Source organism: Bufo gargarizans, chromosome 9 (assembly GCF_014858855.1).
Source record: "Bufo gargarizans isolate SCDJY-AF-19 chromosome 9, ASM1485885v1, whole genome shotgun sequence".
In the NCBI taxonomy this organism is placed as follows: domain Eukaryota; kingdom Metazoa; phylum Chordata; class Amphibia; order Anura; family Bufonidae; genus Bufo; species Bufo gargarizans.
Genome location: NC_058088.1, coordinates 197,234,284 through 197,261,469, shown reverse-complemented (window position 1 = coordinate 197,261,469; position 27,186 = coordinate 197,234,284). Strand labels below are relative to the sequence as shown.

The 27,186-nt window shown below is 43.7% G+C and overlaps 1 protein-coding gene across 2 annotated transcripts in view; it reads left to right on the top strand.

Annotated features, from left to right (window-relative positions):
- Positions 1-27,186, top strand: part of COL5A1 (collagen type V alpha 1 chain) — a 145,755-nt gene that overhangs the window by 25,426 nt on the left and 93,143 nt on the right. For both annotated transcript variants that reach the window (XM_044305252.1, XM_044305251.1), the window contains exons 2-4: positions 14,642-14,809; positions 20,984-21,197; positions 24,988-25,150. In XM_044305252.1, coding sequence (XP_044161187.1) covers positions 14,642-14,809; positions 20,984-21,197; positions 24,988-25,150 — 545 coding nt within the window. The remainder of the gene's footprint in view (positions 1-14,641; positions 14,810-20,983; positions 21,198-24,987; positions 25,151-27,186) is intronic.

The following is a 27,186-nucleotide window of genomic DNA, read 5'->3' as shown; positions in this document are numbered from 1 at the left end:
CTTTGTTCCCATATTCAATCACTTACACGCTCTTGTCGTCTGCACCTCAAGAATATCGCCAGAATCCGCCCTTTTATTACGGTGGAAACTGCAAAAACTCTTGTTGTTGCCTTGATTCATTCTCGTCTTGACTACTGCAACGCATTACTACTCGGGCTCCCTCTCACTAAACTCTCCCCCCTTCAGTCTGTTCTAAATGCTGCAGCCAGGCTCCTCTATCCATCCAACCACTACACTGATGCTACTGTGTCAGTCACTTCACTGGTTGCCCACCCACCACAGAATACAGTTCAAACTTCTCACCCACAAAGCTCTGCACAATGCTTCTCCTCCATACATCTCCTCCCTCATCTCCATCTACCACCCTACTCATGCTCTCCACAGTGCTGCACCTCCATACATCTCCTCCCTCATCTCCATCTACCACCCTACTCATGCTCTCCACAGTGCTGCACCTCCATACATCTCCTCCCTCATCTCCATCTACCACCATACTCCTGCTCGCCACAGTGCTGCACCTCCATACATCTCATCTCCATCTACCACTCTACTCCTGCTCTCCACAGTGCTGCACCTCCATACATCTCCTCCCTCATCTCCATCTATCACCCTACTCGTGCTCTCCACAGTGCTGCACCTCCATACATCTCCTCCCTCATCTCCATCTACCACCATACTCCTGCTCTCCACAGTGCTGCACCTCCATACATCTCCTCCCTCATCTCCATCTACCACCATACTCCTGCTCTCCACAGTGCTGCACCTCCATACATCTCCTCCCTCATCTCCATCTACCACCATACTCCTGCTCTCCACAGTGCTGCACCTCCATACATCTCCTCCCTCATCTCCATCTACCACTCTACTCCTGCTCTCCACAGTGCTGCACCTCCATACATCTCATCTCCATCTACCCTCTACTCCTGCTCTCCACAGTGCTGCACCTCCATACATCTCCTCCCTCATCTCCATCTACCACCATACTCCTGCTCTCCACAGTGCTGCACCTCCATACATCTCCTCCCTCATCTCCATCTACCACCCTACTCGTGCTCTCCACAGTGCTGCATCTCCTCCCTCATCTCCATCTACCACCCTACTCGTGCTCTCCACAGTGCTGCACCTCCATACATCTCCTCCCTCATCTCCATCTACCACCCTACTCGTGCTCTCCACAGTGCTGCACCTCCATACATCTCCTCCCTCATCTCCATCTACCACCCTACTCGTGCTCTCCACAGTGCTGCACCTCCATACATCTCCTCCCTCATCTCCATCTACCACCCTACTCGTGCTCTCCACAGTGCTGCACCTCCATACATCTCCTCCCTCATCTCCATCTACCACCCTACTCGTGCTCTCCACAGTGCTGCACCTCCATACATCTCCTCCCTCATCTCCATCTACCACCCTACTCCTGCTGTCCACAGTGCTGCACCTCCATACATCTCCTCCCTCATCTCCATCTACCACCCTACTCGTGCTCTCCACAGTGCTGCACCTCCATACATCTCCTCCCTCATCTCCATCTACCACCCTACTCGTGCTCTCTGTTCTGTTAGCGACCTAAGATCAATAACCTCCATAATCCGTACCTCTCACTCCGGTCTTCAAGACTTTTCTCGAGCTGCTCCTACTCTCTGGAATACTCTGCCCCGGAATACTAGGTCAATCCACAACTTCCCCACCTTCAAACGTGCCTTAAAACACATCTTTTCAGGCAGGTTTATCAAGCTACCTAAACTGACTATTCCCAGACTAAACCTCCCCCCACCAACTCCTCTGGCCTGAACTCGATCCTCTAGTAGTCCCAAACCCGAAGCAGATCGGCCGGCACCGCTCCTGTCAGTTTAATAATGGCTCAAATCCTACTTATCACAATCAACTACCTTATGTGTCACCCCCAATTCCTCATAGATTGTAAACTCTTGCGAGCAGGGCCCTGACTCCTAGTGTTTCATTTGCATATTATCCAGTTATTTTTGTTTTGTATATGAACCCTATGAACTTGTAAAGCGCTGCAGAATATTGTGGCGCTATAGAAAATAAATGTTATTATTAATTCATTCACCAGGAAGATCAGGAAGATCAGGGCTCTATGTTAAACACACATGTAAATAAAACAGTATTTTATTTTTTGCCCTGTAAGACTCCCCTGGTCATAAGACACATCTAGGTTTTAGAGGGGGAAAATAAGAAAAAAAAGATTTTACATCAGACTAATCAGACTAGACCCCCAGTCTTCATCAGACCTCAGATCAGACCCCCCAATCTTCATCAGACCTCAGATCAGACCCCCCAATCTTCATCACGCTTAAGATTAGACCCCCCAATCTTCATCACGCTTAAGATCAGACCCCCCCAATCTTCATCACGCTTAAGATCAGACCCCCCCCCAATCTTCATCACGCTTAAGATCAGACCCCCCCCAATCTTCATCACGCTTAAGATCAGACCCCCCCCCCATCTTCATCACGCTTAAGATCAGACCCCCAATCTTCAGTAGACATCCATTCTTCATCAGACTTCATATCAGACCAGCGGCAGATCCAGCGCTGCTCTGTGACGTCACACAGCTGCAGGACACAGCGCGGCGCCTGGAGAAGACCAGGGAGCAGTTAGTAATATCAGCTCTACACTTCCCGGTCCTTCTGTACCAATGGGCGCTACCATAATGGAAGTGCTCATTAGTATTCACTTTATAAGCTGCACTGCCATTCCCCTCCTACTTTTGGGGGGAAAAAGTATGTCCTATAGAGTGCAAAACATAGTAATATACGGTGAGACAAGCAATAACTATGTGCATCAATCATTAGTAGATTTTCACTAAAATATTGACAGGTGATAAGGAATTTAGTGAAATACAATTAATAATTCGGGGACACATGATCCTCGTTTTATCCTGGAGGAGCACTGTAGTTCATGCAGGAAATAATTTTGAGAAAAACCAGTTTGTGCGACACTCGAGTTGTGAGAGCGCTTCCGTGGCATTTTGGTCCGTGCCTCCACACCACAAACAAATAGAACATGCTCTATTTTTTTTGTGATGCGTTGAATGAGTCTGCATCCATCAGCGCTGGCCTCCTGGACGGTGCCCCGTGCATTGGGGACCGCAAATTGCAGCTATGTTATATATCACTGTAGCACATTGGGGGTCATTTACAAAGAATTTTTAGGCCTCATGCACATGGCCGTTTTTGCAATTCACAAAACACGTATCCCAGCTGTGAGCATGCCACCTTTCTTCCCCCTCTGTAAAGAAAAGTCCTATTCTTGTCCGTTTTGTTCTATTTTTTTGCGGGGCTGTGGAACGGACTTCGGAATACAGGTGTGCTGTCTGCATCTTTTGTGGCCCCACCGAGACGGGTGGGTCCGCATTAATCCGCAAAAAAACGCTGGATGCAGACCTTCTGCATGAGCCGTTATAGAGCTGTTCCGACCAGTCAGACTGCAGCTCCAGGTTTGCAGATATGGCGCTTGGTGACAAGTATTCGGGTGAATTCACATGCAGCAAGTTATATGTGGCAGTACTGTGATCGAGACGCCATTCATTTGAATGTTGTTGTTTTCTGCAGCAAGCATATGGACTTCTGCCAGCCCATGAATAGGGAGTCGCAGAAACATCTGAAACAAATCTGCCAAGTGTGAATTGACCCCTTAAGAGGTTATCCCTGCTGGCGGAGGGATGGCTCCAAGTCCTCTCTGTGAATGAAGTGGAAGTTGGTCCAGCGCCTCATTCACTGCTGTCTGTGTCCCATAGAAGTGAAGGTGGCAGCGAACTGTGGGGGCCGACCATTCCCAGCATTGTCTGTGCATAGCTGATACATATCCCCTTAAGGGGATTACTTAGATGGGTATTGTGGATAGGGGACAACTATTAGATTGGTGGGGGGGCCCAGAGGTAGGATTTAAAAAAATGGGGACCCTGTACCCCATGGAGGTGTCCTGAAATGAACGGAGAGGCCGGGCTGATCAGGCACGAGCGCGGACGCTCCATTCATTTCTCTTTCCAGAGATGGCCATTCCCTGTACTCTCATGGAAATGGATGGATCGGCCGCACTATTGCCCAACCAGCCGCTCTCTTCATTGGGGGCGTCCACAGAGTACGGGGTCACAGATCTAATAGTTAGAGGATAGGCGATAACACTACATAAGCAGAATCCTGTCCATGATTAATGAGCCATCAGATCATATACTGTGTGCCTGATCTCAGTAGCATCAGTGCGGAGGACTACTCCTTATAAAACCCCAATCTCCTTATAGCAGGAAGGCTTCGTCTCGCTGGCAGTGAGTGATCTCATCTCCATACTACCTCACTTTTCCAAACCTTTTCCACATGGAAATGAATCATTCTGGGCTCTGCAGGAGTCTCTCGGTTGCACGCGCTTCACCTCCGATGATTGAGATGGTTTAGGAAGGGCTTGTCAGCGCTGACAACTGGATGACAGGCACATTTATTAGAGCGCCACTCAGGGCTGTGTTCATTGCTTGTTTGCAGAGGGCTGACGGACATTTATAAAGCAGGCTCGGATTCTGCACGCGGCGCACAGCACATCATAGGATTTATGTAATGCTGCAGTCAGCCCTGCCGTGTTCTCCGGTCCTCCCACAGCCACGAGCGCTGGAGATTTTACTAGTAAATTTGGGTTCTGCAAATCGAGCCTGGATTGGAAACAAAGCAGTGTGGGTTTCATAATGCAATGAAGCATGGAAGTAAGCAGCTGGCTTATGTAATGGGCACCAGACCATATAACGGGATTGGAGTCACTTCCAAATATCGTCCTCCCGCCCTCACCTGTCAGTCAAATGACATCACTTCCTGTCTTGGTGTCTCCTATAGGACTATAGCCGGCCACACACCTTTAAAGGTTGTTAGCTGTACCTTCAGTCGTCTTAAAAAAAAAAAAAGTGAATTCATATTGCAAACAATCCAAAATCCACATGCAAATCCTGCCATGTGAACACAGCCCTGGAATGGCATTCAGTACCTGTGAGAGGATTTCTATAGCTTGACCCTGTGCCTCATCCTTCAGTTATATTAGCCCCCTCCCCAGGAGGTACCCGGCCGGCCGCTCCCCTCAGGCTACGGGGTCACTGATCTAATAGTTATCCATCGTCCTGTGAATAGGCGATAACTTTACAGAACCGGAATGTTTCTTTACCTGCAGGGGATATCACAGGAATCCGTGTATTATGTGCTGTGAGCAAACAGATGCAGAGCCGCCGTATACCTTACTGCAAACGTTGCCTGCTGAAACCGCGCCCCGGGGTGAGAAGGAAGGATGGAAGCTAATTACCCAGAGAAATCAGAGCCAGGTCATTGTAGCAGCAGCTGTGCACACGCCATTCATCCAATGTCACGTGGACCCGGCCGCACGTTGTAGCCAAATACCTCACACAAGAGTCAGTCTTGTCTTTCTGCAAGCTAATATTGACTCTTGTAGCACTGGCATTCCTCTTAGGCCTCATGCAGACCACCACTCTGCAAGCCACGGATCCACAGTATACGGACACCTGTGTGCACTCTGCATTTTTCTCACTCTCATGCACAGTACGGAATAGTAGTTGTATCATTTGTAGAACGGACGTACAGAGGCAGCTGACATCCGCGTGCTGTCCGTTTATTTCCAGACCCATAGAAATGAGCGGATCTGTGTGCAATCTGCAAAAGATGCAGAACACAGTGGTGGGCATGAGACCTCACACGTGCGGCCTGCCCCACTGCCACTCAGTTATCCTTTCTGCTGGATGCCAGTGGTTTCTGCATTTTACCCGCACATGTGCGACCTACATAATGGCTTCTCCGTGGCAGGAGAGCCATCTGCAGAGAAGGTGCTTCATGAAATGCTCCGCTCGTCAACTCATTTGGGATTTGATTTAGTAAGTGTTCCAGAACTTGCTGTAATTAGAAACGAAGGAACTGAGTGTCCTACCAGATCCTGCCAGTGCAGCCGCCATGTGTCAGGCTTGATGAATATTGGAGGCTAAAAGTTTCTCTTTTTAATAAAAAAAAATAATTGTGACTGCAATTTTTTCCCCATAATTGAATCATTGAGCAATCCGATGCTGCGGATAATCTGATAAATCTCTGCAAGGCCCCTGAACATCATCCAAGATCACATTCCTGGGAGGGCGGCTGGCGATACAGAGGTCTCCCATCTGACAGTCAGCAGGATCAGGTTGGCTGCCCTCTTTGGAGAAGTCTCAGAGTGTTGTGGGAAGTCCCCCAGATGTCTCCTGCAGGCGATGCTTTGGACGGCTGCCCGGCCGCTGGATGCTCCATTAACAATGCTGTGACGGGGGAGACATTCAGTGCTGAGGGTATCGACAATCCAGATGTGACCAAACATTTCACATGGAACTTTATCGTCACTTCACTCACTGACACCCCAGATCCCTGTGTCCTTACATGCTAGTGTGCCGTACCCCTACTGTAACTTATACGTCGTCTTCTTATGGCTTTTAGTTTCATTAACATGAACATACAAAACACAAGCGATATCTAACAGTATAGGCACATATAAGAGTGCATAGGAGCAATATTATAGTAGTTATATTCTTGTACATAGGAGGCAGTATTATAGTAGTTATATTCTTGTACATAGGAGCAATATTATAGTAGTTATATTCTTGTACATAGGAGCAGTATTATAGTAGTTATATTCTTGTACATAGGAGCAGTATTATAGTAGTTATAGTCTTGTACATAGGAGGCAGTATTATAGTAGTTATATTCTTGTACATAGGAGCAGTATTATAGTAGTTATATTCTTGTACATAGGAGACAGTATTATAGTAGTTATATTCTTGTACATAGGGGCAGTATTATAGTAGTTATATTCTTGTACATAGGAGGCAGTATTATAGTAGTTATATTCTTGTACATAGGAGCAGTATTATAGTAGTTATATTCTTGTACACAGGAGCAGTATTATAGTAGTTATATTCTTGTACATAGGAGACAGTATTATAGTAGTTATATTCTTGTACATAGGGGCAGTATTATAGTAGTTATATTCTTGTACACAGGAGCAGTATTATAGTAGTTATATTCTTGTACATAGGAGACAGTATTATAGTAGTTATATTCTTGTACATAGGGGCAGTATTATAGTAGTTATATTCTTGTACATAGGAGGCAGTATTATAGGAGTTATATTCTTGTACATAGGAGCAGTATTATAGTAGTTATATTCTTGTACACAGGAGCAGTATTATAGTAGTTATATTCTTGTACATAGGAGCAGTATTATAGTAGTTATATTCTTGTACACAGGAGCAGTATTATAGTAGTTATATTCTTGTACATAGGAGACAGTATTATAGTAGTTATATTCTTGTACATAGGGGCAGTATTATAGTAGTTATATTCTTGTACATAGGAGGCAGTATTATAGGAGTTATATTCTTGTACATAGGAGCAGTATTATAGTAGTTATATTCTTGTACACAGGAGCAGTATTATAGTAGTTATATTCTTGTACATAGGAGCAGTATTATAGTAGTTATATTCTTGTACATAGGAGCAGTATTATAGTAGTTATATTCTTGTACACAGGAGGCAGTATTATAGTAGTTATATTCTTGTACACAGGAGGCAGTATTATAGTAGTTATATTCTTGTACATAGGAGCAGTATTATAGTAGTTATATTCTTGTACATAGGAGCAGTATTATAGTAGTTATATTCTTGTACACAGGAGCAGTATTATAGTAGTTATATTCTTGTACACAGGAGGCAGTATTATAGTAGTTATATTCTTGTACATAGGAGCAGTATTATAGTAGTTATATTCTTGTACACAGGAGGCAGTATTATAGTAGTTATATTCTTGTACATAGGAGCAGTATTATAGTAGTTATATTCTTGTACATAGGAGCAGTATTATAGTAGTTATATTCTTGTACATAGGAGCAGTATTATAGTAGTTATATTCTTGTACATTGGAGGCAGTATTATAGTAGTTATATTCTTGTACATTGGAGTCAGTATTATAGTAGTTATATTCTTGTACATAGGAGCAGTATTATAGTAGTTATATTCTTGTACATAGGAGGCAGTATTATAGCAGTTATATTCTTGTACATAGGAGCAGTATTATAGTAGTTATATTCTTGTACATAGGAGGCAGTATTATAGTAGTTATATTCTTGTACATAGGAGCAGTATTATAGTAGTTATATTCTTGTACATAGGAGCAGTATTATAGTAGTTATATTCTTGTACATAGGAGGCAGTATTGTAGTAGTTATATTCTTGTACATAGGAGCAGTATTATAGTAGTTATATTCTTGTACATAGGAGCAGTATTATAGTAGTTATATTCTTGTACATAGGAGCAGTATTATAGTAGTTATATTCTTGTACATAGGAGCAATATTGTAGTAGTTATATTCTTGTACATAGGAGGCAGTATTGTAGTAGTTATATTCTTGTACATAGGAGCAGTATTGTAGTAGTTATATTCTAGTACATAGGAGCAGTATTATAGTAGTTATATTCTTGTACATTGGAGGCAGTATTATAGTAGTTATATTCTTGTACACAGGAGGCAGTATTATAGTAGTTATATTCTTGTATATAGGAGCAGTATTATAGTAGTTATATTCTTGTACATAGGAGGCAGTATTATAGTAGTTATATTCTTGTACATAGGAGCAGTATTATAGTAGTTATATTCTTGTATATAGGAGCAGTATTATAGTAGTTATATTCTTGTACATAGGAGCAGTATTATAGTAGTTATATTCTTGTACATAGGAGGCAGTATTATAGTAGTTATATTCTTGTACATAGGAGGCAGTATTATAGTAGTTATATTCTTGTACATAGGAGGCAGTATTATAGTAGTTATATTCTTGTACATATGAGCTGTATTATAGTAGTTATATTCTTGTACATAGGAGCAGTATTATAGTAGTTATATTATTGTACATAGGAGCAGTATTATAGTAGTTATATTATTGTACATAGGAGGCAGTATTATAGTAGTTATATTCTTGTACATAGGAGCAGTATTATAGTAGTTATATTCTTGTACATAGGAGCAGTATTATAGTAGTTATATTCTTGTACATAGGAGCAGTATTATAGTAGGTATATTCTTGTACATAGGAGCAGTATTATAGTAGTTATATCATTGTACATAGGAGCAGTATTATAGTAGTTATATCCTTGTACATAGGAGGCAGTATTATAGTAGTTATATTCTTGTACATAGGAGGCAGTATTATAGTAGTTATATACTTGTACATAGGAGGCAGTATTATAGTAGTTATATTCTTGTATATAGGAGGCAGCATTATAGTAGTTATAGTCTTGTACATAGGGGCAGTATTATAGTAGTTATATTCTTGTACATAGGGGCAGTATTATAGTAGTTATAGTCTTGTACATAGGAGCAGTATTATAGTAGTTATAGTCTTGTATATAGGAGGCAGTATTATAGTAGTTATATTCTTGTACATAGGGGCATTATTATAGTTATATTCTTGTAGTTGGGTGCGTTTATAGCACTTACATTTTTGCCTATTGTCTGAATTTGTATATTTTATCATTTTTGCACAGTATTTGATCATTACTTTGGTCCCTTTTACGCGTCTTCCCTCTATTCCTGGCATGCACCATGACTCCCAGGATAGACGATCAAAGCTGTATTTATAGGCTTCAGTACAAGTCACAGCTGTTAAGTTGATGGGGTCGCCATGTAGTTATCGGCTTCCAGAATTTCCTTCTGTTGGGAAGTCAGATGTCTTTGAACGCTCGGAGGGGTTGAGATGCTAATATTTCCAGACGAGAGGCCGCCATGTCCTGGTGTTGTTCTGTGAGCTTGTCTGTACAGTCTGACAGGGGTGTTCTTGTCTTTTCCCTTAAAATAATCTTTTGTTAAAGGGAATATGTCATCATAAAATAACCCTTTGTTTAAATCCTATTTCTATGTTAAACATATTCAAGTTTTTTCCCCCCATGTCACTATATTGTATATACTTCTGCAATCTTCACCCTGGCCCCTAGGCCTAATAATCGATCATGATTTCCTGTTCTGTCCAGGTAGCGTTCTAAAGCTATTCTCATCCTCATCACATGAATGACTACAATGAGAAGTAACACCTCTCCATAGATAATACAGGATCCACCATTCACAATAGGTGATATCACAGCTTATCAGCCCCCTCCTGACCTCTGCCCAGAAAACTCTCCCATAGAAGTCAATGAGGTCCCCTCCGGTCCCTTGTGTCTATGACCCATGTAGCTGCTCTCAGGAGACAAGATTGTCCACAGTAAACCTCGTCTGTCTCCATCATGGTATCAGAAATCTTCTCTCGGCAGGGACACCTGGAAATTCCCGTATTTTCCTTTTCCAGCCACTTGTTCTCAAAAGACCGGAAGTCATAGCATATTTCAGGACTAGTGGTCAGTGTGAACACTGCAGGATTTTTTATTTATTTTTTAAACATTGAGAGTGACTTGAGGAAATATATTAACATCCACCAAAAAATGATTGAAATTATTCATAAAATTGAGACTTTTAGGTTATTTTCGTATGACACACTATGTTTAAAAATATCTGCAGCTTCCATATGATTTGTGGGTCTGGGAACACCGTGTTTTTGGGCGACACTGAGGTTATTGTCGAGATTTTCTAACCTCATGCAGCGTGACTGGCCGCTCTCTGGTCTCTGCAGTGAGATCTGCCTCTTCCTCTCTATTGGTACAAAATCTTTTGGGGGGTACTATCTCCACCCAAGTAGAGATAGTACCCCTTAAATCCTGACTTTTCCTCTAACCTAGTTAAGCCAGTTCTCTCTGCTCTGCACTGATGAGGGGCAAGCACTCCGAAACTGATGTCTGCAGATGAGATACTAGCTTAGTTATTATATAAGTCATGTCTCATGCCTGTTTAAGGGGTTGAACTTTGACTTATAGGAAAGCTGCCTTACATCTGGTGGTATTAGAGGCGGAGCTTGTTAAGAGCTCATTTGCATCCCATTCTTTACAAAAACTTTGTGATTCTGAAGCAGTTATAAGTTTGACAACTGTTCCAGGGCAGTGTTATTGGTTGTCACCCTGTTTCATCAGTAACAGAGAATAGAAATGTGGAAAGCGTTGTCACCGGTGAATTATTTGGTGATGACATTGCGGTTTAATATTTTTTATGTTTATTCTTGATAGAAATTCATTGTTTTGTGTCTCCCTGTAATTGGTGGCATTCAGGTTATTCGATGCATTATTCCTGCCTCTGTTTACAGCCTGGGTCGTACTGATTCTCACGTGGTGTGACAGATGTCACCTCTCAGCTTAGTCTCCGTGTCTGGGAAGTTTTCATACACTGGGCACTGGGAATGTTGGCGTCTAGCCATTGGGATCCTCTGCGCCCTTGTCCAGGAATCCAGCAGCTCGCCGAGTCCCATAGCTTCCTGTAGGAGACTAGTGGTACAATATAGATTTTAGGGTGTCTACCTGCAATGAGCCAGAGTGGATGGGATAAGCAGCACCGACCACATATGAAGCTTGTAATTACTATTGTTTCTGCCACTATGTGACGAACGGCACTGCTGTTCATTAATGGAAAGGCCTGTATTCATCTAGATTTGATTGAACTGTATATGTATGCAGGTACAATAATCCGACAATGAGATCTACATCGGAAGATAGCTCAGATTACCATCAGTTTAGCAACTACTGAACTTCCACAAGCATCTGGCCGCTAGAACCTGAGCCGCTATTCATACTCTCATTCCCCCAGATTTTATGTCAGACTTCAACAGTAAACCTAGAAATGACTACTAGACTACTAAGCGTAAAGAAGTAATATGGCCGCACTGTTTGTCAGTCTGCAGCACCTTATGCAGGACTCTGAGCGTAGGTTCACACAGAGGCGTTTTTGATGCAGATGTTCCTGCAGATTTTTCACCGAAAGGACTTACACTTCACCCTCCTGCTGCATCCACTTCTGGCTTTGGCTGAAAAACCTACAGTAAACACCTAAAAAACTGTGTGTGAACCTTACCTAACACAAACAGGCTTGTAGAAATCTTGGTTTAAGGGGTCCTCTCACTTCAGCAAATTACATTTATCCTGTAGATAACGTGAATACAAGACACTAATGTATTGTGATTCTCCATTTTACTTCCTTTGCTGGTATTATAATTTTTTCCATTACATAATACACTGCTTGTTTCCATGGTTACGACCACCCTGCAATCCAGTAGCGGTGGCCGTGCTTGCACACTGTAGGAAAAAGCCCCACCCTCTCTGGTGGTCAGGACAACGGGAGTGCACATAGGCCAGCACTTTTACCTATAGTGTAATCTTGCTGATCTCTTCCTTCTTCAGCTGACGTCTTACTGAGGGTGGGGTTTATCAAAGGGGTGTGGCTTAACTATTTCTTTGTCCTACTGCAGACACAGCAGGGCGGCTCCTGCTCCTGACACGTCTCTCACAGCTGGTCACAGGACAGTGAGGAGCAGGAGGAGGGGCGACTTAGATGATATCCTGGGACAGAGACTTCTTTAGTTCTTCGTTTTGACTATAATATGAGACAAAATAGGATCGAGAGACTGGATGAGGTGATGGGAGAAAGTGATTTTTCTGTGATTAGTGTTCCATTAAAGGGCAGCATAAATTTGACACATCTTTAATTGTTCCTTGCTTCTGAAACAAAGCTAAAATCATGTATGGAGCAGCTGTAGCGCAAGGCGAAGAGTCCTAAAATTGATGAGGACTCTGCTCTAACTCGACCCCATAGATTTCTATAGCAAATTGAAGTAAATGTGGTCATGTAGAGTCTTCATGAAGATCTCGTGGTCCTGGGCTGGGTGTTGAACATGCCCAGCACTGGGTCTGATGCATGAGATTACTGCTGACGGGCCTCGCTCATGACTTCATGGTTTGGCGCTGCGCCCTGCACACTTACCACCCATGCCACCTAGCTGTGGCGGACTATTCCTCTCAGTGCCACATTTCTGGGGGCTTCTCGTTCTCTCTGTCATTTTTAGGACTGTTGTCTATTTTCTCTTGGAAAGGATGATTATAAACAAATCCTGTCCCGGGTAATAAGGCTAGCCTGAGGAAGGCAGACACAATGAAGATCCAGGGATATCGAATGTGACATTCTGTTATTTCACAGATAATTAAGAGGGATGTTTCTTGCTTTAATATATTTTGCCTGTTGATTGATGCGGTAATCTGCTTCATTGTTCCGCACTGTGGCACGTTACAAATTGTGGATGTCACCGGAAGCTTTTTAGTGCCAGAGATGTATTAATTCTGTATACCCAAGCTGACATTTCTCCTGCGTTATGTATGTCTGCATTATCCTCTGCAGTCAGCCTCCTAGACATGGCAGCTGGGGAGCATCCGTCACAGGCTTCATATTCTCTTCACTTTTCTGTCCTTCAGTCGAGTGCCTCCTGGCTTACCTTAGGTGTCCGACGCGTAGGGTGCCTGTGCTCATCGAGGATAAAGCCGTTTGGTAGAATGGGTTCATTTTCTTTATTTTACCCAAATTTCGCCATCCATTAGTGATGCTGCAACCAGATACGACCTTACAGCTACACAATTGCTTAGCATCTGTAATTGATTATCTATCGCTATATGATAAGTGAATTCACCCAGAGCTATGGACAGCGTAGCCCGCCCCTCCTTATTACACTGGACATTTTATTCTTTGTCTTGATTGTGTTTCCCGGGTTTTACAAATGTTGCTTCCATTTTATTACTGACTTTGGAGACAATCACCTTGTAACCTGTTAATAAAGGACATTTAATGTGAAGCAAACAGAATAAAAGGTGCCTATAAACCTCCTACAGCTGACAGCTCCTCCTCCAGACCCCCAAAGACATGGACTATTGTCCGTGAGGCCCCATAAACTTTGGGGTTTTGCTGACTTGGCTTTAATGTGTATGAGGACATTTCAGTTAAGGGATTCTAAACACAGAAACACAGAAAATGCTCACATTTTTTTTATATCCCTGCACTACCTCCCTTCATTAACAATTAAAACTGAGAAATATATTAAGAAAACTTCTCTGTGTGTCTGAGGAGATGAGCCATGTCCCCTCTGCTCCTCCTTACTGTCATCTGGCTGCAGCAGGAGCCCCCCCTCCCCCTGCCCTGGAGATGGAAAGGATCCGCAGGTTAACCCTGTGTTTTCTTCAAGATTTCCACAGGACTGTGTGTCAGGAATGCAGTGAGGGCAAACAGATTTCTGATTCACTTTTATAATTTTATTTCCTGGTAATGCAGGGCATTGGCTTTTTGCAGCTGGCAGTCTTGTCAGTGCTAGTGCCTTTATGAAGCCGACTGTGTAAGGAAGCAGTGATGCTATGAGCAAGGCCGTGGTCGAGTGTTCCTTTTAAAAAAGATATAGTTACAATGAGGTATGAGGTGGTGGCTCACATTTAGACACTTGCAGGTCATGGTGGCTTTCAGGGATAATAGAATACTCCCTAGGAGAAGACCTCTGCCTGACTCATACATAGGACCTGTTTGACCTGGAGAACCCCGACGCCATCGGCTCTTACTTCAGGAACCTCATAAAACCTTTCCATAGAGTGTGAGGGGATTGTCTTTAATTAATAATCACCATGTGGGTCTAAGCAGTCTAATGTCTTCTGTCTCTCTCCTTCTCTCACAGGTGAACCCGCAGACGTTTTGAAGGTTTTAGATTTTCACAATTTACCTGACGGAGTCAAAAAGACAACAGGGTTTTGTACGAACAGAAAATCATCAAAGGGACCAGATGTGGCATATAGGGTATCCAAAAATGCACAGCTCAGCGCTCCTACCAAGCAGTTGTTTCCAGGTAAGAGACACGGTGGTGCACCAGGTGCTAACTGTATGGTACAGGACACCTGGTTAACCATATAGTTACATGCCACCATTAGATGTAAGGATCCATTGTATAGCATTCTGTATAAGTAATTGCCGTCCTATACACAATGGGCACAGCTCTGCAAATGTTCATCTTTGGAGCACAAACTCCACCATCTGGATCTGATGTTCAGACAAGGTGCATTTGATCAAGGTCTCCTTATTTGCAGACCCACTGTAGTGTTATCTACCTCCAAGGCAGGTATTTCTTTGTACATTATACACAAGTGATGTCAGAAGTCACCTTATATAATGTGTGGTATTATACTGACTGTTTGTATAAGCATACCATCAACATTATTACACCAGGAAATTCCGACAATTACATAGTTATACTCATTAAACTTTTGGCTGTAAGGAAGAAATATGCCCTTTTAGTCAGGGAGGTCTGGCGACCCCTTGTGAACTGCAGATTGGCTTTAGAAGATGATAGTTCAGCCTCCTAGCCTTTATCTTTGCAGCGCAGACCTCCTATTAGCAGAGCTGTGTAAAGCATAACCTTTAATTGAACTTCACTGAATTAAAGCATTGTGCCTTCGTAATGGGGTGAATTTGCTTTTGTCCATCGTGTTCTTTCATTCCGCACAGCATTTCCATTTTAGAAAAGTTAATTTCCATAATCATACAGGTACCATCCTAATAATGAGGATGGGCATTTTGTTCTAGGAGATGAATATTACCCTTTTCCTTAATAGAGTGTCTTATGCCGAGTCCCTTGAGCCCATCGGTACTGTACAAAGCGTTGCGAAATGTCCTGTGCTCCAGACTCGGGGTTATTACTAGACTTCTAATCTCTGATATCGTCCCAGAAGCTCCATTATTATCACACATTGTCTCCATTACCAGCCTCTAACCTTCTAGATAAGAAAACGCCATTCTGCCCCCTCTGAACACATTAAGCTATCCTCAGTCCTGAAGAAGGATGTCGATGGAAATGATACCTTATTTGTCTGTGGTAATTGTGTTATAATAATGCTAGATGCGAAGGAATAGAAAGGCGCGATAAAGCAAATGTCCCTGCAATCATTAGTTAAATCATTTAGTCTTAAACTTTCCTTGGCCTTAGTCAGGAGCGCAGCCTTGAATGCCATTTTGTTTTGCTTTTTAAGTGAATTAGGTTAAAAATTCTGTGCTGATTAATTTCATGAAGCCCTGCATATTCATAGCTCTACGTGAAAATTCTGTCTGCATGCAGCCACCACTAGAGGGAGCCTAAGGGTGTAATGTATACAGCTGGGTTCAGTGGCTCATATTTACTAATGTGAGTGCACCTAGATTTTGCCTTCAATTGCACCAGTGTCGAAATTTGTCTCATCTAAGTTTAGAGAAATTATCTGAGCCACCATGGGTCCTGGGCTTGAATCCAACCAAGGACAACATCTGCATGGAGTTTGTATGTTCTCTCCGTGTTTGCGTGGGTTTCCTCCGGGTTATCCTGTTTCCTCCCACACTCCAAAGATAGACTGATAGGGAACTTAGATTGTGAGCCCCATTGGGGACAGAGTGATGAGAATGTCTGTGCATCGCACCCCAATGCTGTTTTAAAATTCTGATTACTACTAGGCCAGCCAGTGGTTGGTATAGAGTTAGACAACCGTGTCTGCACCAAATACACCATCAGCCGGAGCCGCTGTGATAAGTCTGCTGCAGCCGGTCCAGGGCTATGCCATCTGCTGGATTAGTAAATCTCCCCAATATACCAGTAGTACATAGTGGTGGCTGCAGGGAGACTGCATTTTTTCATGTAATTATGTAAATGCCTGTATGCAGGTAAATTTACAGCATAAATGAATTCGAAAACGTTGGCATTTTATTTAAATGTAACTTTGCAGAACTGGTGCTGACCCATTCATTTCAATGGGGCCGCAAAAGATGTGGACAGCACACTGTGTGCTGTCCGCATCCGTATTTCCGATCCGCGACCCCGCAAGAAAAAGATAGAGCATGTCCTATACTCGGACAAGAATAGGGATTTCTGTCATAGGGCCGGCTACATTCACACGGCCGGTATCCATGTTTTGCGGACCGCAAAACATATATGGTTGTGTGATTGTAGCCGGCCCTATGACAGAAATGCATATTTGAATATATGGCCTCTAATGAGCCGAAGTAAGTAAATTTACGAGTCGCACGAGACTTCGCTAATTGATTATTACAGTGAAAAACCACTTCAAAACTTGAAACCAAACTCTGCTTCGGTTCTGAGTAGTACCTTGGATCCGAAGCCGAGTTCACGTGCGACTTCGTGAATAACTTACTTCGACTCATCGGAGCCCATACATTCTAATACTGTACATAGATGAATCTCCGTACAAAGCGACTTCAGATGTAGCATCCGAAGTCGTATCACTTATCTCTAGATGTGATAAAGAGCATTTCCGGCTAAAGTGTCAACCAGTAAACCTAATAGGGGTATTCCGGACTTTTACTATACTGATATCTGATTGGCGGAGGTCCGACACCATGCACCCCCACCGATCAGCTGTTCTGCAGTATCTCCAGCACCGTACGTGCTGCAATTTTCTCTTCATGAACAGATGGTCTTCGCGGAAGATTGCAAATATGTATTGGACCATTGGTTGTAGTGGGTCAGTGTGCAGTCTGGGTGCCGTCCATTCTACAGCCGGACATGAACATCGCCAGTCCGATTGAGCCCTGAGCAGTTAGTCGGCATCCTCTGTTGTCAACGTATTCAGTCATTTCTTAACCATCTGTTTACAAGAAAGGTGGGTGACAACCAAAATGGTGACTTTTTCAGAATGTCAGATCCTCCTCCTATGCAGTTGCCACCCGGGACTGTAGGCAAACTGATTAACCATCTCTATGGCAGATGAAATAGTGGACGACCCAAGAATGTATATGTACTAGTGATTTTTAGTTTTCAGTTTTGATGGACATATTCTTTAATTCTGGAATGTACGGCGTATGGAGCATCGCTACAAGTCTCAACAGTAGCGGTCTTATCCTGATGCTGGTCCCTAGTGACGTAGCAGCTCATCCTGGGAAACGCACAAAGAAGAGGTCACATAGGTAACCCTCCTCCTGCAGTCACTGCAGCACAGTGGTGCAAGAAAGAGCCTCCGGGGCGCATGTAATGGTCAAGTCAGGGTTAACTCCGAAGGAGGCACCGACAGATCAAATACTCATAGTACATTGCAACCCACATGTTATTTATTGCAGATGACTTCTTAAATGTTCAGCTGGAAGCTGGAGAACATGGAGGTCATTGTGTCACATTCCTCCGAGCTGCAAACCTTCTCCATAATTGTAGTAATCTGTGCAAAGCCTGCAAGAGGAGAACAGGATATTCACAGAGGTTGCAGCTTGCAGTACGATTTTCTGACCTGGTTATTCACCAGAAAACTGTTGGGAAAAACGAGGAAACGACCTAAATCATGTTACTATGCCGAAGGTTAAAACTGATCCAAAAATGTTTCCCTGTTTCAATTTGCCACATTCCTGCACCATTCTCCTATTTCAAGCAGAACCCTATTTCATCACTGCAAGAAGTAAGGCCCCTTTCACATGAGCGACTTTTTCGCGCGGGTGCCATGCGTGAGGTGAACGCATTGCACCCGCACTGAATCCGGACCCATTCATTTCTATGGGGCTGTGCACATGAGCGGTGATTTTCACACATCACTTGTGCGTTGCGTGAAAATCGCAGCATGCTCTATATTCTGCGTTTTTCACGCAACGCAGACCCCAAAGAATTAAATAGGGCTGAGTAAAAATCGCAAGCAAGTGCGGATGCGGTGCGATTTTCACGCACGGTTGCTAGGAGACGATCAGGATCCAGCTCGTGACTTGTGTTTTCCACATATTCAGCCATTGATATCCCTTGCGGTTTTGCAGTGTCTGCAATCATCTAGCCTCCTTCTCTGCTCTACATATTCCACTTCTGTGCTGATGGGAAGCATATGATCGGTGTCATTCTGCCTTTTCTCAAACCCATGTAACACCAGTCAAAAATGTGCAATGTAAGCAATATTTAATAAAAGACCAAACAGTCCAAAATTAGACAGTGGTTTTTGGGCGTTGAACAATCCTCAGATATCTGTTATGCTTTAAAATGTTGCACATGGATTAGTTGCGGAGCGGGGGCGATCCGTGCAGTCTGTGCATGGTCCATCCAGGTTTCCATCCACTTTCCATAGTAGAGTGGTTTGCTAACACCATGCAGATTCATCATTGCTTGTCGCTCCTCCACTTAAAGTGCCAATATTGGAATCACTTTCCTTACAAGCTGTGGCTATAGAAGAATACAGAAGGAAATTCACATTCTCCACCATTGCCCTGCACATCATCTTTCAGCAAACTGCACTCACAATTCAGGCTGTTACTATGAAACCTGAAGATCAAGGCTGAACTTCAAGGAGAAAGGAATGCAGAAAACAAATCTATGGAGTTGACCTGCTGAAATGATCTGAATGTTAGCAATTCCTGAGAGGTGACGCACGTGACACAAGACCCTTCAGTGGAGAATATTATCTGCTACCTGACCTCATCAACAAACTCATTCAGTAATGAGAGGCCATTAGACGATACATTCAGTCAGTCGGGGGAAACCTGAGGCCTAGGATCCTGCGACAAAAGTCAAAGGGATCATTAAGCCACCTAAAAATCTCAAAATATCATTGCCTTGTTATGTATTGTCCCCAGTAATGTGGTTACCCATGGCCCATGAAAGTATTTTGACCTTATCCTAAGTGAGGCTGAGATTAGACAAGAGTCCTTGTGAAAGGGAAGACCTAGCACGGCCTCTGTACAGCATGCCTAGGAGAAATCGCCGTGGATTTCTCCTAGGAATCATTTGGCGCATGTCCTCTACGAGCACCCACTACCTAGGGTGTGCAGATCTCATATCTCCCTTTTCTGTACAGCATACAACTGGTCAGGAAGACCTCGGAGTGTCATAGGCCATCCATGACCCTGGAGGGTGAATTTACAGCGGCAAAGACACAATTTACGTAGACAAGGGTCTGTGTACCAGAGTGATCCTTAAGGTGTGGAAGACAAGTGCCTTTCTGTTTAGGAGCAGGGGCGTAACTACACTGCTATGGGGCCCAGGCCAAGAGGGGCCAGTTGGGATCATCTCGTCTTCTACTGGGGGTGAAAACTTGGTTAGGACTCTACCCTCTAAAGCAGGGATGCTCAACCTGCGGCCCTCCAGCTGTTGTAAAGCTACAACTCCCACAATGCCCTGCTGATAGCTGTAGGCCAGTGATGGCGAACCTTTTACAGACTGAGTGCCCAAACTGCAACCCAAAACCCACTTATTTATACTATACAGCAATTTTACCTGAATACTACAGTCCAGTATAGTATATCTTCCATGTACATTATCATTTAGCTATAATAGCCTGCCTAGATTCAATGCGCGCCCTGTGCTGTTCATAGTGTGCCCTGTGCTGATGAATGTCAGGAACGCTATGGTATACCTTAGACTTTTTCTAGGGTGCCCACAGAGAGGGCTCTGAGTGCCGCCTCTGGCACCCGTGCCATAGGTTCGCCACCACTGCTGTAGGCTGTCCAGGAATGCTAGGAGTTGTAGTTTTGCAACAGCTGGAGGGCCGCAGGTTGAGCATGCCTGCTCTAAAGGAACAACTTTTAGCAAATGAGGCCGTGAAAAGAATGACCCACGGGTCACTGAAAGGGGTTTAGGTGGAAAGCCTTCTGTCCTGTGTGGGGGCCTGGTTTGATCCTTGATATGGGGCCCTTACTTCTCTATGTACACCACAGTTTAGGACCCTTCCTGTTCCTATAATAACAGTTTACCTAATAACTGTACTGGATCTGGACGTGTGGGGCGTGTGTACACGTCTTGTTTCTGACATTAGACTTCAATACTTTTCTACAAAGAGCTGTAATTGAAAGTCCAGGATGTTTCTGAAAAGTTAATAAAACATTGCAGCACTGAAAGTGGTGGGAACAGGACCATGCCAGGGGGCTAAACTCTGTCCCTATGTCAGTGAAGGCCATGGATGGCCAACGACAAGGCCGTCAGCACCATGAAAACATACCTAATAACATAGCTGCATGTTCCCGAGAGGAAATGCCAGTCTTTACCCTCACCTCTTCTAATGCTTTACATCTTCCCCTACAGATACCCCATTTCCAGAAGATTTTTCCATTTTGTTAACTGTGAAACCCAAAAAGGGAAGCCAATCATTTCTGATGTCCATTTACAACGAGCAAGGCATCCAGCAGATTGGAGTGGAGCTGGGAAGGTCACCTGTGTTCCTCTTCGAAGATCACTTGGGAAAGCCTGGCCCCGAGGACTACCCTCTCTTCAGCGGCATTAACCTTTCTGATGGCAAGTAAGTAAGATAAAGAATAATGGAGAATATTACTAATACTGTATTCCATGAAACAGTATCTGCCTACAGTACTCTCCAGTACTGGCTGCCCTTACTGTGCAGAGTAAACGCTGTCCCCTCTTTAATTCACGTAGAGATTTTCCGGTGGGATTTTGTTATTCCCAGGTATCCCAAGGATGCCAATAGTATATTAGTCTCAGCAGCAGTCTATATGTTGGTCAGAAAGCTGCGAGGACCCGAGGATCACTGTCAGAAGAATTTCAGGGGGCTCCTCAGATAATTACTTTTGGGGAACCCGGGTCCTCGTCATCTGTATTTTATTGGTTTTGCCACAAAACACTTAAGTACAAGAGATATTACCAAGATGTCTCCTTTATTTTATGAGATACATGACCGAGAGAGGGCATAAAGATTTTCAATATCGGTCATCATTAAACTGACCAGAGTATTGGCAAAATGACAAAGAATATTCTGGAAAATTCATTTCTGCTCGTTGTGCTCAGTGCACTCATTATGGAAGTAAAGAGCATTGATGTCTCCGTGAAAGAGATTTACATTGTTTTCTCTAAACCTAATTAGATCTCTCCCGTCCATCTGATCCAGCCCTGAGGTTTATACAGTTATCTGTCGATAATCATGGATTTTACAACAATCACACACAAACTATGGGAAAAATAATCGGTTTACCACTAATTATTCAGTCTCCTTAATGAATTCTAATGTGTTCATTACTGAGGAAACATAAGACACAATGTAAAAAGATAGATTTCTGGAAAATATCAGTTTATACAGAACCTGTCACCATGTAATCTGCAGGCAGTGTGTTATAGAGCAGGAGGAGATGAGCAGATTATATATACAGAGAACCTGTCACCATGTAATCTGCAGGCAGCGTGTTATAGAGCAGAAGGAGCTGAGCAGATTATATATACAGAGAACCTGTCACCATGTAATCTGCAGGCAGTGTGTTATAGAGCAGGAGGAGCTGAGCAGATTATATATAAAGAGAACCTGTCACCATGTAATCTGCAGGCAGTGTGTTATAGAGCAGGAGGAGCTGAGCAGATTATATATAAAGAGAACCTGTCACCATGTAATCTGCAGGCAGCGTGTTATAGAGCAGGAGGAGCTGAGCAGATTATATATACAGAGAACCTGTCACCGTGTAATCTGCAGGCAGTGTGTTATAGAGCAGGAGGAGCTGAGCAGATTATGTATACAGAGAACCTGTCACCATGTAACCTGCAGGCAGCGTGTTATAGAGCAGGAGGAGCTGAGCAGATTATATATACAGAGAACCTGTCACCGTGTAATCTGCAGGCAGCATGTTATAGAGCAGGAGGAGCTGAGCAGATTATATATAAAGGGAATCTGTCACCATGTAATCTGCAGGCAGTGTGTTATAGAGCAGGAGGAGCTGAGCAGATTATATATACAGAGAACCTGTCACCATGTAATCTGCAGGCAGCGTGTTATAGAGCAGGAGGAGCTGAGCAGATTATATATACAGAGAATCTGTTACCATGTAATCTGCAGGCAGCGTGTTATAGAACAGAAGGAGATGAGCAGAATATATATAGAGAGAACCTGTCACCGTGTAATCTGCAGGCAGCGTGTTATAGAGCAGGAGGAGCTGAGCAGATTATATATAAAGAGAACCTGTCACCGTGTAATCTGCAGGCAGCGTGTTATAGAGCAGGAGGAGCTGAGCAGATTATATATACAGAGAACCTGTCACCGTGTAATCTGCAGGCAGCGTGTTATAGAGCAGGAGGAGCTGAGCAGATTATATATACAGAGAATCTGTTACCATGTAATCTGCAGGCAGCGTGTTATAGAACAGAAGGAGCTGAGCAGATTATATATACAGAGAACCTGTCACCATGTAATCTGCAGGCAGCGTGTTATAGAACAGGAGGAGCTGAGCAGATTATATATACAGAGAACCTGTCACCGTGTAATCTGCAGGCAGCGTGTTATAGAGCAGGAGGAGCTGAGCAGATTATATATACAGAGAACCTGTCACCATGTAATCTGCAGGCAGTGTGTTATAGAGCAGGAGGAGCTGAGCAGATTATATATAAAGAGAACCTGTCGCCGTGTAATCTGCAGGCAGTGTGTTATAGAGCAGGAGGAGCTGAGCAGATTATATATAAAGAGAACCTGTCACCGTGTAATCTGCAGGCAGCGTGTTATAGAGCAGGAGGAGCTGAGCAGATTATATATACAGAGAACCTGTCACCGTGTAATCTGCAGGCAGCGTGTTATAGAGCAGGAGGAGCTGAGCAGATTATATATACAGAGAACCTGTCACCGTGTAATCTGCAGGCAGCGTGTTATAGAGCAGGAGGAGCTGAGCAGATTATATATACAGAGAACCTGTCACCATGTAATCTGCAGGCAGTGTGTTATAGAGCAGGAGGAGCTGAGCAGATTATATATAGAGAGAACCTGTCACCATGTAATCTGCAGGCAGCGTGTTATAGAGCAGGAGGAGCTGAGCAGATTATATATACAGAGAACCTGTCACCGTGTAATCTGCAGGCAGTGTGTTATAGAGCAGGAGGAGCTGAGCAGATTATATATACAGAGAACCTGTCACCGTGTAATCTGCAGGCAGTGTGTTATAGAGCAGGAGGAGCTGAGCAGATTATATATAAAGAGAACCTGTCACCGTGTAATCTGCAGGCAGTGTGTTATAGAGCAGGAGGAGCTGAGCAGATTATATATAAAGAGAACCTGTCACCGTGTAATCTGCAGGCAGCGTGTTATAGAGCAGGAGGAGCTGAGCAGATTATATATAAAGAGAACCTGTCACCATGTAATCTGCAGGCAGCGTGTTATAGAGCAGGAGGAGCTGAGCAGATTATATATACAGAGAACCTGTCACCATGTAATCTGCAGGCAGCGTGTTATAGAGCAGGAGGAGCTGAGCAGATTATATATACAGAGAACCTGTCACCATGTAATCTGCAGGCAGTGTGTTATAGAGCAGGAGGAGCTGAGCAGATTATATATATAAAGAGAACCTGTCACCATGTAATCTGCAGACAGCGTGTTATAGAACAGGAGGAGATGAGCAGATTATATATACAGAGAACCTGTCACCATGTAATCTGCAGGCAGCGTGTTATAGAACAGGAGGAGCTGAGCAGATTATATATACAGAGAACCTGTCACCGTGTAATCTGCAGGCAGCGTGTTATAGAGCAGGAGGAGCTGAGCAGATTATCCTGTACTGATCCTGAGTTACATCCTGTATTATACTCCAGAGCTGCACTCACTATTCTGCTGGTGCAGTCACTGTGTACATACATTACTTATCCTGTACTGATCCTGAGTTACATCCTGTATTATACTCCAGAGCTGCACTCACTATTCTGCTGGTGCAGTCACTGTGTACATACATTACTTATCCTGTACTGATCCTGAGTTACATCCTGTATTATACTTCAGAGCTGCACTCACTATTCTGCTGGTGCAGTCACTGTGTACATACATTACTTATCCTGTACTGATCCTGAGTTACATCCTGTATTATACTCCAGAGCTGCACTCAGTATTCTGCTGATGCTTAGTGAAAACAATACTGCACAGTGCTTGGAAATTAGGCAAGCAGAGAATGCTGGGAGATATTCGCTCGGAAGTTTGTACAATAGTGAAGCAGCTCTGAAGTAAAGTATAAAGTATTGTAGTTACAATGTGACTTCTAAGTGTAAACCTTAACATAAATTCATAAGGCAGAGCTTTAAGTGTCTCATTCAGCCTGGACCTTGTCTCCATAATGCAGGTGGCATCGGATAGGAATTAGCGTCCACAAGAAACAGGTGACGCTGGTTCTGGATTGTAAGAAGAAGGTGCAGAAGCCTCTTGACCGCAGCGAGCACTCCATCATTGACACTAATGGCATTGTTGTCTTTGGGACCAGAATCTTAGATGAAGAAGTCTTTGAGGTAAGCCCTTCTGACATCGCGTCTTTCCTTTCCCCTCTGATGGATTTTCCAGTTTGTTGACGATGTGCTTTAAACAAGATGATTTTGGCTGAATGAAGGACTTGAACATATCCGACTGGAGGCAAAATGTAAATTCCAAACTTGTCCTGGAAAAATGCACCAGGTCTTCCAAGGAATTGGAGAGTATTCAGAATAGAAAGTCTGCAGCCAGGAAGCCAAAGCGCTGCTGAGTGCAGTGTAACAGCTGACGATCAGCTTATTCCTTAGACATTCGGGTATACAGCACGGTATTATATTGAAGCTTCATAGCCTATAGTGCGGTAGAACTCCAGAGCCAACAGAGCAGTGCATGACCCCTCAGAGCCCGGGATCCAAGTCTCTTGGGTCAGTGTGCATTTCACGTGGTCATGAAAGCCATATGAGAGTTCACAAAGTTGTATTATGAGCTTGTTTTACCCAGAACAATTACAGATTGGTCATGTTTGGGTAGCTTTATTGCACCTCTTTAGCAGCCTCATAGAAATTGTTAAAAGGCAAGTGTTAGCTGTGGCTGATGAGGTCAGTGACGAGCAAAAACTGTGAGACTAAAGGCTGTATTACACCGGCCGATTGTCGGGCACATCATCGCTGACAAAGGTTCTTAGGAACGCTTGTTAGCGATAATCTAGCAGTGTAATACTGCCACCGATTACCTGATGAACGATCTGCTGCCTGCAAACAATTATTAGATATGGGGACGAGCAATGGCAATCCCATACTGTAGAGGAGATCGCTGCATGTAATAGAAGCGGTGTTCTCTGCTGACAAGCAGGCGATTGTAGGGAAGGAACGCTTCCCTCCTCACGGTTGCCTGCCTGAACGCCTGGTGTAATATGGCTCTAAGCAGAGCAGAAAGATGCCGTACAGAGCAGCAAAAATGTGTATTCTCTGACCTGTTAGAAAGGTAGATGATGCAAGCTGGTGTGAAGGTATTCCTCTTACCAGTGATTGTATTTCTTCCTTCTGATCCTCAGCTGCATCATGTGACCAGCACTCTGATCTCCAACTCAGACTGGACAGGAAATCGGTTACTTCTCAGACTGACATTGTGGCTTCTATAGGAATACATTAAGAAACTGGCTTCCTGTCCACACATAAGGTGCTGTGTTATTTGGATAGTCAGCGTGCTGGTCACATGACACAGCTGAGGATCAGCAGGAGGGTTATAACTCGCAAATATAGACACTGGTAAGAAGATTACCTTCACTACACCTTGCATCATCTACCTTTCTAACAGGTCAGAGAATATACATTTTTGTGGAAGTACTTCCCCTCAGCATCCTGTGTATTCTGTAAGTAGCAGTCACTTTGTGAGTATGTATCTTGCACTGATCCGGGATGTATTATTCTGTGTTAGAGCTGCTTGTTCAGTATCTACATTCTAAGTAGTGTAGTCACTGGGCTCAGTACTGTCATCTGAAGAATTGGGAAGGAAGTTTTCCTATATTACATGAGCTCAGTGAGGGAGGCTTCTGGCTACTAACTTGATGACCGTTTCCAGTAACTAGCAGAACTATGAATGCAGCTGTGGAGCATTTTATCATATAGGCTGTAACTTCAGATTAGTTTGAAATAAAGCCTAGTTTATGTTTTTAGGAATATTCCCCTTCCTCTGAATGAAGGCTGTGAGGTATGCCCCTGTATTGGCCATTAACTAATTTGAAAACCTATAAACCAGTGCGTACTGGCCTGGCGTTTGCCAAAAGCACATTTACGGGGCCCTATAGATAGGTAGAGGGCACTCGCTAGCAGCTGTCCTGGCGCACACGCTGAAGTGAGAGAGATTTTGTGCAGATTAAATATCTCCATATAGTGAAAGCAGAGAAATAAAACCGCATATAACCATACAAACTGTAGACGTCGGTAACACCTGTGCGTTTAACTGCACTGGCAGCCACCAGGGTTTTTCTAATAGTTATCTTTCAGACATTATCTTTCCCTCTGTGACCTGCATGAAGCTTGTGCATATCACTCTGGCAGAAGTGGCCATTGCAGAC